Source organism: Callithrix jacchus, chromosome 14, assembly GCF_049354715.1.
Source record: "Callithrix jacchus isolate 240 chromosome 14, calJac240_pri, whole genome shotgun sequence".
NCBI lineage: Eukaryota > Metazoa > Chordata > Mammalia > Primates > Cebidae > Callithrix > Callithrix jacchus.
In genome coordinates this window covers 41,713,059-41,729,667 of record NC_133515.1, presented here as the reverse complement: position 1 = coordinate 41,729,667, position 16,609 = coordinate 41,713,059, and the positions used below count along the sequence as shown (strand labels likewise).

Here is a 16,609-nt window from a genome sequence, read left to right as displayed (position 1 = left end):
CTTTGGTGAGTTTAACCTCATCTATATTAATGTCCCCAAATTTCTTTTTAATATATCTCTAAGTTTCCTTTTTGCTTTCCACTTTCCTCAGTCATTTTACTTTTGATATGTTTGTTATATAGCATGAAACTGAGTTTCTTTTTTAATATAATCCAAGAAGTTTTTTTAAAAAAATAGGTGAATTTAGTTTACTTATATATAGCCATGTACGCTTTGCCGTCTTTCATTTTACGGCATTTGTTTCCTTTTGTTACAAATTTACTGTTTTCTTTTTTCCTCCCTTTACCTCCATGTTTACTTTTCCTGTTTTTCTAAATATTTTGGATGTTACGGTTTAACTCTTTCAAAGGTAACTTTTATAATTTTCAATACTATACTTATACATGTATTTTTTGATTTTACAACTTTAAAGCTGAAGTTTGCTCATTTATACCTCCTTTAACCTCCCTTACCTCTGCCTGTCCTCCAGTCTTTTAGCATTTTCTTCTTGCTTTCTCTGTATGGATGCCTGCATAATTCTTTTTATTTTTTTTAAAGTTCAGTACTATCACAAACATACATTTCAGTTTCCTAAGACTTGGACCCTTTTAAATTGGAGGTTCAAGCCAGGTATGGTAGCACATGCCTACTGTCCCAGCCACTCAAGAGGCTGAGGTGGGAGGATTACTTGAGTCCAGGAGTTTGAGGCTGCAGTTAGCTACAATCACACCACTGCACTCTAGCCTGGGCAACAAAATGAGACTCCATGTCTAAAAGTACATATTTTCTTTATTGAAAAATAATTCCCATTTTCTTAATACAATCATCTGTTGACTGACATCTGGGTTGCTTCCATCTTTTGACTATTATAAATAATGCTGCAATAAACATGTGTATACAGGGATCTTTTTTAAGTCCATCTTTGAATTCTTTAGGTTATATGCCCAGCAGTGAGATTGCTGGATCATGTATTAATTCTTTTTTATTTTTCTGAGAAACCTCCATACTATTTTCCACAATAGCTATACCATTTTACATTCCTACCATCTGTGAACAAGGGTTTCAATTTCCTTGTATCCTCATGAACATTTGCTATTTTCTGTTCTTTTTGATAGTGGCCATCCTAATAGGAGTGAGTGATATCTCACTGTGGTTTTGATTTGCATCTCTCTTATAATTAGAGAGAGTGGGCATCTTTTGTATGTCTTCTATTGTCTATTGAAGTCCTTGCTCATTTAAAAATAAGTTATGTCTTTTTAAATAAGTTGTTTGGGTTTTTGTTATTGAGTTTCATAAGTTCTTTACATATTCTGAATACTAACCCTTCATCAGATCTATGATTTGCAAATCTTTTTTCCCATTCTGTAGAATGCCTATTCACTCTTAACTGCTTACTTTGGGATGCATAATTTTTCAAGTTTCTTTGGTCTATTTTTGCTTTTGTTGCCTGTGTTTTTGGTATCACATCTGAGAAATTATTGCCAAGTTCAATGTCCTGAAGCTTTTCCCTTATGTTATTTTCTGTGAGTTTTATGGTTTTAAGGTCTTATATGTAGGTCACTAACCCTTTTTAACTTTTGTACATGGTGTAAAAGAAAGGGTCCAACTTTATTCTTTTAAATGTGGATACCCAGTTTTCCCAACACCATTTGTTAAAGAAACTATCCTTTCCCCATTGTGTAGTCTTGGTACTATTGTCAAAAAATCATTTTTTTTAAATTAATTTTTTTGAGACAGACTCTCGCACTGTTGCCTGGGCTGGAGTACAATGGCATGATATCAACTCACTGCAACCTCTGCCTCCCGGGTTCAAGTGACTCTCCTGCATCAGCCTCCCAAGTAGCTGAGGTTACAGGTGCCCACCACCACGCCTGGCTAATTTTTTGTATTTTTAGTAGAGACAGCATTTCACTATGTTGGCCAGGCTGGTCTCAAACTCCTGACCTTGTGATCTGCCTGCCTCGGCCTCCCAATGTGCTGGGATTACAGGCATGAGCCACTGTGCCTGGCCTTGTTTTGTACATTCTTGATGTAAGGAGTTGAACCTGGATTATTTAAGATCCAGTATGGGTAGATTAGCTCCTTGACTCTTTTTTCTCCTTATCTAGGCTGTTCCATCTTCCACTAAGAGGTAAAGCTTAACAACCACGTAGTAATGTCTTGTGTTCTATATGCTTTTATGTCTAAGGGGGCCATGGACAAACATAAATAAATTTAATTTTACTGTAATTTTTTAAAAGTTTGTATTGATGCTCTCATTGTCTTTGCCACAGTCTTCTGGAATGCATTTAAGGTTGTCTCTGTTTGGGGATAGAGACAAGATGCTTCACTTCTAATACTATCAGTCTTAGGTATTTATTTGTAATCCTGTTTCTAGGTTGCTAATATCTTTTCCAAAAAGTAACAATTACTTTATGAATCTATCTATCTATCTATCTGTCTATATATATATATATATATATATAGACATATATATATATATGGCAACATAAAGTAGCATCAAAGTACTTTACACAAGACAGTTTAAAAGAAAAGGAATTTTTATTTAATCATGAGACTATATGCTCATCAGAATGAAATGGAAACACACAAACACTGACCTTCATGTACACAGACAGACAAAGACACTCGTATACAACCCAATCCCATTACCTTCAATATTTATCTGTAGGGATTCTTTATCTTTTGGCCAGGTTTCTTCGGTAATTGTCCTCTTCCTATGGATCTCCTCTTTCTGTGTAATGGCTTTAGAGTCTGGAAAGCTCTTAATTTTGGGGTCTCCTACTTGAGCTGAGTGTTCTGCAGCAGCAGCATCACTGGAATCTACGAAAGGAAAATCAACACACTATATAGAGAGGAACTTGACATAAAATGTTTTTAAATGTCTCTCAAGTATGTATTATGTAAAAGGCTTTGTTAGTGATATTGAAGAAAAATAAAAGATGACTCAGAAAAGTGTTTAGAAAATAACTGAAAACTGGGGCCAAAAAATCACGTACATAAACAGATACCATAAAAAGTTAAAAAGAAGGTATCGATATTCAAGAAAAAAAACTAATTGCAGGTAGAAGCACAGAACTCTAGACAATTGACTTTGGCATTAGAAGACAGCTAAGATGGGATACACACTGAAATGAAAAAAAAAGGTTACTACATGACAGAAGAATGGAGTCAGGAAAGTGACTTAGCATCTAAGAAACAGAGCAAGTATCTAGCATTTGATTATAGAATTTATAAGGAAAAGAGGTGAGAACTGGTGTTAGAAAGTTGTTTGGGAGCTGATTCTACAGATTCTACAGTTCTGGGAAACAGTGCTTAAAAAGTTTAGATTTTAGCCGTATAGGCAATGAAAACTAAAGTTTTTGACTAGGCAACTAATATGATCAAAACTTTTTGTGAAACATTCATTTAGTAATAGTAAAATGGGGTAAAATTCAGAAGTGTTGCCCGGAATACAATCTAACCTTTTTAAACAAGTAATACCTAAAGAAGAGAAGCAGCTAATTATGTTCTAAAATGTTTTAGTTTACAATTGGGGCAGAAACTATAAATACTATCTGTCCTCTAATATCCACTTTCCTTTTCCTCAAAACAGAACACATTGTTGCTAGAATAAAGACTCAATTTCCCAGCTTCCCTGGCACGTGTGACCATGTGCCTCTAAGTCTGGCCAATAGAATGCAAAAGGAATGATACATATGGCTTCCTTAAAGGAAGAAATGTGCTTTTTCTTTTCCTGTCTTCCTGCTGGTTGCAATATGGGCTGATGGATACAGCTTAAGAATGGAGGCCAGGCCGGACGTGGTGGCTCAAGCCTGTAATCCCAGCACTTTGGGAGGCCGAGGCGGGTGGATCCTGAGGTCAAGAGATCAAGATCATCCTGGCCAACATGGTGAAACCCCATCTCTACTAAAAATACAAAAATTACCTGGGCGTGGTGGTGTGCGCCTGTAGACCCAGCTACTTGGGAGGCTGAGGCAGGAGAATTGCTTGAACCCAGAAGGCGGAGACTGCAGTGAGCAGTGATTGTGCCACTGCACCTCAGCCTGGCATCTGGCGACAGAGTGAGACTCTGTCTCAAAAAAAAAAAAAAAAAAAAAAAATGGAGGCCAAAAATGTTAGAGTAACAAGAGAGCAACAACTTTGTTCCAAAACTCTGGAGTACCACGTCAACTCTGGATGCTAACCTCTGGATTTTTACAAAAAAAAGTAGTAGTTTTCTGTCTTCTTTAAGCCAATGTTATTTTGCTTTTGTTTTCCTCTCAGAGTCAAAACCAATCCTAACTGAAATATACTATTAGAGGCATTTAAGTCAGCATAATCCCTCTGAAGTAAAGTAACTGATAGGTAGGAAGTAAACAAGCCGAATTCCTAAAGAATAAAGGATTATATACAAAAATGGTATCAGAGGGTCTGAATCTCAGAATTGAGAAATTTTTATCAGCAGAGGTTAAAAAGGCCATTAAATGAATTTCTGGCAATGAGATTAGTTTGTTTACTATATCCAAAAGATCTCCAAAAATATCTCAAAGGGCTTTAAATATGTCAATTTTACCTGCCAAAGTACATAAAAAATGTAGCTAAAAATACCTTAACTATTTCATATATAAGCGAGATAGAAGAGAGCTGAAGACAGCAAGAAAAAAATAGAGAACATATTTCTGTTTCTGTTCTTAAAGGAATAGCCTCATTTTAGAAGATTAGAAGAAAATAACATGCAGACAATCCAGTTTAGCTACCTGCAGTATCTTTCTGCAAGGGTTCTTTTTCTTTAGCCTGGGCAGCCTCAGTCACAGCACTTGTACTGTGGCTCTCTTTCAGTTTTTTGTCTGAGAGGTTCTCATCCCCAGTGATTAGCACTTGAACTGAGGCATCTGGAAAAAGAACATCATCTGATCTCAGAGAAGGAAAGATAATAAACACAATAGACAAGTAATCCTCCCCCAAAATTACAAGCAAAACCCTCAATCCATTTATGTATTAGGTCTTAGGCTCCACCATGTAAAAACTGTGACATGAATTGAAAAATTTTTCGTATTTTACTGTGTACGACAAGAGTTTAAATAAAATAACATTCAAAGGCTGGGCGCAGTGGCCCATGCCCATAATCCCAGCACTTCAGGAGGCTGAGGCAGGTGGATCACTTGAAGTCAGGAGTTCAAGATCAACCTGTTCAACATGGTGAGCGTCTCTGTTAGCCAGCGTGGTGGTGCATGCCTGTAGTCCTAGCTACTCAGGAGGCTGAGGAAGGAGAATTGCTTGAACCCAGGAGGCAGAGGTTGTAGTGAGCTGAGATTGTGCCACTGAACTCTAGCTTGGGTAACAAAGCGAGACTCTGTCTCAAAAAAATGAAACAAAATAAAATAAGATAGAATAAACTAACATTCTAAATAAAATTTGTTCCTTGATGGTTTGATGCAACAGCAAAAAAAAAAAAAAAAAAGGAAAGATCAGACATGTTTTTTCAAAGGAAAAAAGATCTGAACAATGCTTTCAAGTTCTTTGGCCTACTCAAAGTTTTTACCATTTATGGAGTCAATTTTTATATTTCATATAATCCAAGAAAAGCATTTTTATCATCTAGATTTTTTTTTTTTTAGACAAACTTTCACTCTTGCTGCCCAGGCTGGAGTGCAATGGCACAATCTCCACTTCCTGCAACTTCAGCCTCTTGGGTTCAAGCGATTCTTCTGCCTCAGCCTCCCACGTAGCTGGGATTACAGGCATGCACCACCATGCCTGGCTAATTTTGTATTTTTAGTAGAGATGGGGTTTATGTTGGTCAAGCTGGTCTTGAACTCCCGACCTCAGGTGATCCACCTGCCTCGGCCTCCCAAAGTGCTGGGATTACAGGCGTGAGCCACAGCACTTGGCCTATCATCTAGATTTTATACACAGCATTCTCATATGATTTTAAAAAATCTCATGTAGTTATAGCCTTTTAAACTTGTCTAATACTATTTCTCTTTGCTTTGTTTCTCTTGATCATCTTACATTTTTTTATCTGTATGTATATTTTTCAACAGAGAAATCAGAAAGGCAATAGAGATTGCTAAAAATGCAAAGAACCAGTTATCTCTTGCTACAACTTTTAAATCCTTGTATTTTTTTTATTTCTATTACTTCAATCCTCCTAATCTCTTTTATCTAAATGTCTTCTGAAATTTTTAGATCATTTAAAAATGTTTTAATGTTAATAAACTATTTCAGGCATACCTAAAGTATAGGCAACATAATGAACACCAAAGTATTTACCATAGAGCTTAAGAAATAAAATATTACAAATATAATGTTCCTTGTGTAAGGTGTTCCCAGTGATGCCATTCTCACTTTTCAGTAGCAACCTTTTTTTTTTCCCTGTTGCCCAGGCTGGAGTGCAGTGGAATGACCTCCCCTCAATGTAACCTCTACCTCCTGAGTTCAAGCGATTCTCCTGCCTCAGCCTCGAGCAGCTAGGATTACAGGCGCATGCCACCATGCCTAGCTAATTTTTGTATTTTTAGTAGAGATGGGGTTTAACCATGTTGGTCAGGCTGGTATAGAACTCCTGACCTTGTGATCCAGCCGCCTCGGCCTCCCAAAGTGCTGGAATTACAGGCATGAGTCGCCATGCCCGGCCCTTCAGTAACAACCTTTATACCAAATTTAGAGTTTACCAATATCAAGGATGTTTTGTAATTCTTTACTACATTGCATATATTAATCAACAATGTACAGCATTCTTTTGCAAGTCTTTAAACCTTATGTAAAGGATACAATACCACCTGTACCTTTACACAACATGTTTTTCACTCAATATTATGATTTTGAGATTTAGTCAATTAATATATGTCTTTGATTCTCAATGTTATGTATTATTCTGTTGTTTTAATATATATGAATACATTGATCAGCTTAAGGCTATTTCCTATAAAGAACTGCCATGAACATTCCTGTAAACTGTTTTTGCAGGTAGCATGCTTTATCAATATCTTCTCCCAGTCTGTTTGTCTTTTAATTGTTTGATGTTGCTTATGCAAAAAAAATTCCATTTTAATAATGGCACATTTACTATATTTTCCCTTTAGGGTTGGTGCTTTGTGTGTCCTGTTTAAGAAATCTTTAATCATCACATGGTCATAAGGACAGACCATCTAAATTCTAAAAATTTAGTTATCCCATTTAGTTTTAATATGCCTGGAACACTATATATTTTTGTTTGGTGTACAGCAGTGATTTATCTTATTTCATTTTTTCCAGATATATATTCATTGGTTTAAACCCTATTGAGTAGTTCCTCTTCATCCTTTCTCCAGATTGTTATGCCATTTCCTGTATATGTTAAGCTTCCACATTCAGAGATGTGTTTCTGGGTCACCATTCTGTTTCATTTTTCTTTCTGTTTATTTGTTTGCAAATGATGTCTTAAATAAGCTGCACATGTAATCAGTCTTGATGTCTGCTATGGCAAGATCCCTTATTTGAATCTTAAATATACTTTCATTGATTTTTCATAAATATTTTAGAATTAGCCTGTAAGTTCCATGAAACATTCTACTGAAATTCTGAGTAACAATGCATTTAATTTAGAAATTAATTTGGTGACATCTTTATTATTACGATTGTATAATTTTCCAACTATTTAGGTCTTCCTTAATATATTTCAATATAGTTTTATAATTTTCTCTTAAAATAGTTTTGCATGCCCTTTTAGGTTCATGTCTAAATACCATACTGTTTATCTTACATGCCCTTTTAGATTCATTTCTAAGTACCATATTGTTTCTCTTACACGCCCTTTTAGATTCATTTCTAAGTACCATATTGTTTTTTAAAAGATCTTTTTAATTGCATAGTGGAAAATATGGGGAAAAATGTGCACATATAGAGCTCTGTGAATTAAAAAACGCAAGTGTACTTAACCTTACCCAGGTTAGGAAATAAAATCCGGCTAGAAACCTACATGCTCCTCTCATTCTTCCTTCCATCTCCCCTGTGCTGAGGGTAACACCTGATTTTAAATACAGCAAATCAGTATTGAATGTTCTTGAACTTTTTATAAATGGAATAATATACCACATACTCTTCTGTGTCTTGCTTTCTTCTCTCAAGTTGTTTGCAAGATGCATTAAGTGCTGTTACATATATTTGCCTTCACTCATTCTCACTTGCTAATTAGTATTCAATAATGTTAGTATGCAACAATTTATCCATTCTACTGGATAAATACTTGGCATTTGGGTAGTTTCCACTTTGGAGCTATTACAAATACTGTTGTGAAGAATATTTGCGGATGTTTCTCTTGGTGGTTGTATGCACCCTTTCTGTGGAGTACAGAGTTAGGAACAGAACAGCTATGTCATAGTTTCCGCTTTTGTGGAACTTAGTAGATAATGCCAAACTGCTTTCCAAAGTTATTAGACCAATCCACACTCTCACCAGCAGTGAATCAGTTCTGCTTGTTCTACTACATTCTTACCAATACGGTATTGTCTTTTTCATTTCAACCATCCTAATAGTAGGTATATGGAGCTATCTTACTGTGGTTTTAATTTACATTTCCCTGCTGATTAATGAAGTGAAATATTTTGCACATGTTAATTGGCTGTTAGATATTCTCTTTTGTAAAGTATCTATTCAAGTCTTTTGCCCATTTTTCTATTGGTCTGAATACCTTTTTCATATTGATTTGTAGGCATTCTTTTTTATATTCTGGATATGTCTTTTGTGGGATACATGTATCACAAATATTTCTCTCACTCTGTGGCTTGCATTTTACTATCTTATTTGGTATTGTTTATAAATATTTTTAAACATTTATTTAATATATTTTTAATTATTAGGTAGCTTCCCAAAACAGAATAGGTTCAGAGAGACTCTTAGAATTTCTCATTTTAATGTGCCATATTTGTCAATATTTTCCTTTGTGGGTTCTTTTTTTGGGGGGGGCAGGGGAAATCCAGTTTAATAAGTCTTTTCCTATCACCAGATTAATACTCCTCCATTTTCTGACAGATCTATGAATCATTCATCTATCTATACCTTTTTATATTTAAATCTACAATCCATTTTGAATAGATTTTTATAATGTGAGGGAGTCAATTTTTTTTTTTTTGCTATGAATATCTAACTTATTCTGCACATTTTACTCCAAAAATAATTCTTCTCCCATCACATTGAGTGGTACCTTTAACATAAATCAGGTATCCATATATATGAATTTGTTTCTGGAATATTTTGTTTCATGGTCAGTTTGTTCATCCTTGTGCCAATATCACACTGTCTTAATTACTACAGCTTTATAATAAGCTTTGATACCTCATAGTGCAAATCCTTTAGATTTGTTCTTCTTTTCAAGATTGCCTTGGCTATTCTTGGCATTCTGTATTTCCTTATCAATTTTAGAATAAGCTTGTTTGTTTCTGATTAAAAAAAAAATAACCTGCTGGGATTTTGACTGGATTTTTCTTATTTTTAAACTTAAATACCACTTTGGCTCTCTTCTAAAAATTTTGTTATCCTTCAGTTCTAAATACACTGTAATCTCCATTATGATTTATCTCTTTAACTTCTGAGTTATTTAAAAGTACATTTTAAAATTTTCAAATAGATGAATAGTGTATTAGTTTCCTAAGGCCGCAATAACAAATTACTATATACTGGGCAGCTTAGACCAAAGAAATATAATCTTTGACAGCTACAGGCTAAAAGTCTGTAATCACGGTGTCAGCTAGGCCACAGGCCTTGAGAAGGCTTCAGGTGGGAATTCTTCCTTGTCTCTCCCAGCCTCTAATGACTCCTGGCACTCTCTGGCTTGTGGCAGCATAACTTCAATTTCTGCCTCTGTCCTCAATGGTCTTCTCTCCTCTTTTTATAAGGCCAATAGTCACTAGATTTAGGGCTCATCTTAAATCCAAATGATTTAATCTTGAGATCTTTATCTAATGACATCTACAAAGACCCAATTTCTAAATAAGGTCACATTCTGAAGTCCCATGGACATAAATTTTTGGAGAACACCATTCAATCTGTTATAAACAGATTTTTCTTTTCCTTCATTATTCCGTATTTTTATTGCTGAGTTCTAATTTAGCTAGAGTGTGGTCAGTGAAGCTGGTTTGTTTGAACATCAGTTCTCTGAAACCAACAAATTCATCAAATGTTCTGTGTTCTTTTAAAAATGCAAAATCCTCATAATATTATAAGTCAAGCTTTTAGTTACATTATTCAAATACTTCCTCTATTTCCTCATCTTTCACATTTCTGAAATGTATTGTTGAATTTACCTATACATTCCTGTAATTTTTCCTGTATATAAGTTTGAGGATATACATATAAGCTCACAATTTTATCTTTCCTGGCACATTTGACCCTTTTATCATTATGAGATAAACTTTTGCATCTACCTTTAATGTTTTTTTGTCCTGGAATTCTATTTTGTCTATATTAATGCTATTCACCAGCTTTTCTTTAGTCAGTATTTGCCAAATGTATTTTTTCTTTTCTTTTTTTTTTTTTTTTGAGATGGAGTTTCACTCTTATTACCCAGGCTGGAGTGCAATGGCGCAATCTTGGCTCACTGCCACCTCTGCCTCCTGGGTTCAAGCAATTCTCCTACCTCAGCCTCCCGAGTAGCTGGGACTACAGGCTGCGCCACCATGCCCAGCTAATTTTTGTATTTTTAGTAGAGACAGGGTTTCACCATGTTGACCAGGATGGTCTCAATCTCTTGACCTAGTGATCCACTTGCCTTGGCCTCCGAAGGTACTGGGATTATAGGCGTGAGCCACCGCGCCTGGCCCTTTTTCTTTTTACTTTTTTGAGGTGAAGGACAATATAAATTCTGATTTAATCAAAATAACAATATATATGTTTTAAAAGTCAAATCGTTTCATGAGGCTTATAAGAAAAGTCAGCATTTCCCTATCCCACACACTCCAGATTCCCAGTTTCTAAAGGCTACTGTTTTCAACTCCTTTAGCCATTTATTCCAGGATCAATATCCTTATTTCCTAATAACATGCTTTATATTACCATATCATTTTAAGTTCCAGAAATTATCTATTGATTTCCTTCTAACATCAATTACAATCTCATATCTTTCAGTTCTGAGATTTATTCTTATACTATATACAAAGATCAATTGTGGATTGATCTCATTACAAAACCCTCCTACCCATACATATCCTCTCATCTTATCCTCTGAAAAGTTTTAACCCTATATTAATGTTCAGTGTTCATATGTTACATAAATAATGGTCATGGTGATTAAATCAATATTCAATTAAATCGATATTTAGCATTTACATATGATTGTGTTATATAATTATTGTTCACAGCTAAGCCAGGAAGTATAATAAAATTACATTTATTTTCTATTACAAACTTCTGCTTTTCCTAAGAGTTAATAACTGCTTTGTTTTTGCAGGTTTTTTGAGTTTCTGTGACAATCCCTACTTCATCCTTATAGCTGCAAATAGAACTGAATATCTCCTCTAAGTACAGTCAATCACATAACATATCCTATCAATTTGCCTTTTTCCTTGCAGGGTTCAATCTGAATCGGTTCTCGGCCTTCTGTACCACTGCCACAGTTAGAATTCGTTTCCTGTTTCCTGTGTTGCCCCCAACCATTTCCTTAATCCCATGTTTTTTATTTTCAACTTAAATAAACGCCCCTGTTTTAGTGAAATAATTTTCTCTCCAAATTCTAAGGTATTATTCCTTTGGTTTCTGACTCCGTTCATTACTTTTGAGAAGTTTGATGCTCATCTCATTTCCATTTCTTTATATGGAATCTAGGTTTTCTTTCTGAAGCTGTTAGAATCTCTTTCCAAATCAATTTTAAAATGTCAAGGTCATGTGCCTTGGTGTGTTTTTTTTTTTTTTTTTTTTTTGAGACGGAGTTACACTCTTGTTTACCCAGGCTGGAGTGCAATGGCATGATCTCAGCTCACCGCAACCTCTGCCTCCTGGGTTCAGGCAATTCTCCTGCCTCAGTCTCCTGAGTAGCTGGGATTACAGGCACGCACCATCGTGCCCAGCTAATTTTTTGTATTTTTAGTAGAGACGGGTTTCACCATGTTGACCAGGATGGTCTCGATCTCTTGACCTCGTGATCCATCCGCCTCAGCCTCCCAAAGTGCTGGGATTACAGGCTTGAGCCACCGCCCCCGGCCCTGGATGTGTATTTTTATGTATATGACAGTCCCTTTTGGCATGAAAACTCATATCTTTCAATTCTGAAATTTATTCCTACACTAGTCCTTTCTTTCTTTCTTTTTGACCTTCTCTATTGTCTTTATAAAATGCCTGCTTTGGATGTTGAACCTTGGGACAATCTTGAATTTTAAAAATCGTTTCCCTTCTCTTTATGTTCTATTTTTGAAGAGATTTTTCTCACTTTACATTCCACCCCCTCCACTGAGAATTTATGATACAGTATTTTATGAGCTCATTTAGCTAATGCATAGGTCACTGTTCAGTTTCCAGGTAGGCATTCTCTCCTCTATCCTTCTTTGATTCTCTAAGGCAAGAGGTTCTAAGGCTCAGCTTCTCCCAAGGTGAAATGGCACTAAGGACTAAGCCAGAAGGAGGGCTTTTCTTTAGGATGCAAACTCTGGAAGTAGATCAACAGATGGCGATTCTAGGGGCCCTCAGATAACTGAACCTGACTTTATTTCAAACATATCAGCCTTACAAAATGAAGCCTGGGAGTGAGGTAAAGCTAGTGAGTTTTTGTGCAGACTTCTGACGGACTTCACTTCGTTTTCTGACAATTTTTCCACATCTACCTTCACCTGAAGTATCTGATAGTGGGATCTTAGGGTTATCTGTTTCAACCTAATTGCTACTTGCATATGGACAGTGGAAAACATGTAAAGGATCCCCTGGTGCATAACAGTTTTCAACTATGAACTATATTTTGTAAAATTATTTCTTTTTATTTACCTGGCATTCTCAATGTTAGCTGGCAGATATGCTTCTCTTGCCTTATTTCAAAAGGCATTTATAAAAATACTTAACCATGTCTTGAAGTAGAACAAAAATTATCTAAAGAAATGAACGTGTGCTTTAACAAGCAGACCTCATTAATTTTCCTCACAAAGGCACTAATGCTATCACATGACGTCATTAACACTATGTTCTATGGTCTAGAGCCTCCCTATGTTTAAAAAACTGCCCTAGGGAGGAGAGTAGAGAGAAGATGGCACTGTAGGAGCAACTCAGGATTGCAGCTCCCAGTGAAAGTGCAGAGGGTGAGTGGACGTGGCATTTCCAGACGGATCTTTATTGCCCACAGACGAGGAGATTCCCAGGTGTAGGAGCCCCACAGGTCGCCAGCGCGGCTGTTTTGGCCAGTGTGGCTGTTTCGGCTGGCGCAGCTGTTTCAGCCAGCACTGCAGGGCAGCAGCACTCCGTACAAAATACACTTGTCTGGTTGCCCTGTTAAACCAGCAACTGAAGATCTGGGAAGGCAGATTAGCACATTCATCTAATCAAACGGGACTTAAAACATAAAGCCAGGCCAGGAGATTCCTGGGCAGTGATGTTATTTCAGCTGGCGCAGTGGGTCACCTCACGGAACATCACACAGATCCTGGCGCCCTTTCAGCAGGTGACTGGAACACCTGGAAGAGAGTCAACCGTTCAACTTAAAAAAAAAAGGGGCCTCTGGGGCAGAGAGACAGGTGATCAGGCTCGGCGGGTCCCACCCCCACAAAAACAAACAAAAAAAACTTCAATTGGAAACACTCAGGGTTGAGAGTTTCACGGCAAGCACAGCTGACCCCAGGATGGTGCAGCTTGGTGAGGAAGGGGCGTCTGCCATTACCAAGGCACTCCACCCCTACGGAGGTACTCTGCCATTGCTGATGCATCCTGCCGTTGCCGAGGCAACCCACCATAACAGAGAGAGTCCGCCACTACAGAGGTGGGCCACCATTGCCACGGCAGTTCTAACCACACCCATATAAACAGGACTGCAAGGAATTACACATGGCAGCAGGGCGGACCCCAGAGCAGCTCAATACAACCTCTGCAGGCAGGCAGTGACTAGACTGCCTCCTTGCTGGGTAGGACAGTGCAACAGATACTCATAAATAAAGCCCTAACTCCCCGGGACAGAGCACCTGAGGAAAAAAGGGGCTTTATGAGTTCTGGTGCAGCAGACTTATACGTACCTGCCTAGCAGCCCTGAATGAACAATGGAGCTCACAGCTCAGCACCTGAGCTCCTATAAAGTACAGACTGTCTCCTCAAGTATGAAGTATAGACTGTCTCCTCAAGCAGCTCCCTGACCCCTGTATATCCAAAGAGTCACCTCACAAAGGACTGATCAGACTGACATTTGGCGGGCATCATTCTGTGACAAAGGTAGCAGAAGAAGAAACTGGTAGCAACCCTTACTGTTCCGCAGCTGCTACAGGTGTTCCCCAGGCAAGCAGGGCCTGGAGTGGACCTCAGCAGTCCTACAGCAGAGGGGCCAGACTGTTAGAAGGAAAACTAAGAAACAGAAATACTTCATCATCAACAATCTGGACATCCACTCAGAGACCCAATCGGAAAATCAGCAACTACTCAGATGACAGGTGAATAAATCCACAAAGATGGGAGGAAACCAGCGCAAAAAGGAGGAAAACACCTGAAACCAGAACACCTCACCCCCTACAAGCGACCACAACTCCTCACCAGCAAGGGAACAAAGCTAGACGGTGAATGAGTGTGATGAAATGACAGAATCAGACTTCAGAAGGTGAGTAATGAGAAACTTCCGTGAGCTAAAAGAACATGTTCTAACTCAATGCAAAGAAACTAAGAACCTTGAAAACAGATTTGAGGAAATGATAACAAGAATGAACAACTTAGAGAGGACTATGAGTGAACTGAAGGAGCTGAAAAGCACAACACGAGAGCTTCGCGAAGCATGCACAAGTTTCAACAGCCGAACTGACCAAGCAGAAGAAAGGACATCAGAGGTCGAAGATTAACTCAATGAAAGACAACGAGAAGGCAAGATGAGAGAAAAAAGCGCAAAAAGGAATGAAAAAGCCTCCAAGAAATGTGGGACTATGTGAAGAGACCTAATCTACGTTTGATAGGTGTACCTGAATGTGACGAAGAGAACGAATCCAAGCTGGAAAATACTCTTCGGGATATTATCCAGGAAAATTTCCCCAACCTAGCAAGGCAGGCCAATATTCAAGTCCAGGAAATACAGAGAACACCACAAAGATACTCTGCAAGAAGAGCAACCCCAAGGCACATAATTGTCAGATTCACCAGGGTTGAAATGAAGGAGAAAACACTAAGGGCAGCCAGAGAGAAAGGTCAGGTCACCCACAAAGGGAAGCCCATCAGACTCACAGCAGATCTCTCAGCAGAAACCCTACAAGCCAGAAGAAAGTGGGGGCCAATATTCAACATCCTTAAAGAAAAGAACTTTCAACTCAGAATTTCATATCCAGCCAAACTGAGCTTCATAAGTGAAGGAAAAATAAAATCCTTTGCGAACAAGCAAGTACTCAGAGATTTTGTCACCACCAGGCCTGCTTTACAAGAGCTCCTGAAAGAGGCAGTACACATAGAAAGGAACAACCAGTACCAGCCACTCCAAAAACATACCAAATGCTAAAGAGCATCAACAAAATGAAGAATCTGCATCAACTAACGGGCAAAACAGCCAGCTAGCAGCAAAATGGCAGTATCAAATTCACACATAACAACATTAACCCTAAATGTAAATGGACTAAATGCACCAATCAAAAGACACAGACTGGCAAATTGGATAAAAAGCCAAACCCATCAGTGTGCTGTATCCAGGAAACCCATCTCACATGCAAGGACACACAAAGGCTCAAAATAAAGAGATGGAGGAAGATTTACCAAGCAAATGGAGAGCACACTGGGGTCTATTGGGGGGAAAAGGGGAGGGACAAGGGGGGGGAGCTGTGGAGGGATAGCATGGGGAGAAATGCCAGATGCGGGTGAAGGGGAGGAAGGCAGCAAATCACACTGCCACGTGTGTACCTATGCAAGTATCTTGCATGTTCTGCACATGTACTCCAAAACCTAAAATGCAATAAAAAAAAAAAAAGGAAAAAAAAAACTGCCCTAGGATCAGTAGCACCTAATAGTTATACACAGGAATAAAAAAGTATAAATGTAACAAAGGTAAGTAAACATACTGAATTTTCAGTGGCTACTGGAGTTTTCATTTAATAATTATCATCTATCAGCTACAAAAGTATATCAGGGGTGCAGAAGAAAAAGAGCTTTTTACAAAACGGTAGGGGCCAGGCACAGTGGCTCATGCCTGTAACCCCAGCACTTTGAGAGGTGGAGGCGGGTCGATCACCTGAAGTCAGGAGTTCAAGACCAACATGGCCAAAATGGTGGAACTCTGTCTCTACTAAAATTACAAAAAATTAGCCAGGTATGGTGGCGGGCACCTGTAATCCTATCTACTCGGGAGGCTGAGGCTGGAGAATCGCTTGAACCCAGGAGGCAGAGGTTGGCAGTGAACCGAGATCACGCTGTTGTACTCCTGCCTAGGTAACAAGAGCGAAACTCTCTCTTAAAAAAAAAAACCAGTGGCTGTTATATATAAGATTGAAAGTGAAACACCCACAGTGACCAGAAAGAGAAGGTG

General features: G+C 37.9%; 1 protein-coding gene across 13 annotated transcripts in view; it reads right to left on the bottom strand.

Moving 5' to 3' along the window:
* ALMS1 (ALMS1 centrosome and basal body associated protein) overlaps nucleotides 1–16,609 on the bottom strand; it is a 225,484-nt gene that overhangs the window by 53,512 nt on the left and 155,363 nt on the right. For 12 of the 13 annotated variants that reach the window (XR_013526474.1, XR_004733517.3, XR_008476280.2 and 9 more), the window contains 2 exons: nucleotides 4,719–4,853; nucleotides 2,632–2,802 (listed from right to left, as the gene is read on the bottom strand). Coding sequence is in view for 8 of the 13 variants with exons in the window: in XM_035272302.3 (XP_035128193.3) it covers nucleotides 2,632–2,802; nucleotides 4,719–4,853 (306 nt within the window). In the remaining 5 variants the exon portion in view is untranslated. Of the gene's footprint in view, nucleotides 1–2,631; nucleotides 2,803–4,718; nucleotides 4,854–13,228; nucleotides 13,590–16,609 lie in introns of those variants that run through there. The other variant, XM_078349080.1, reaches the window with a different exon arrangement.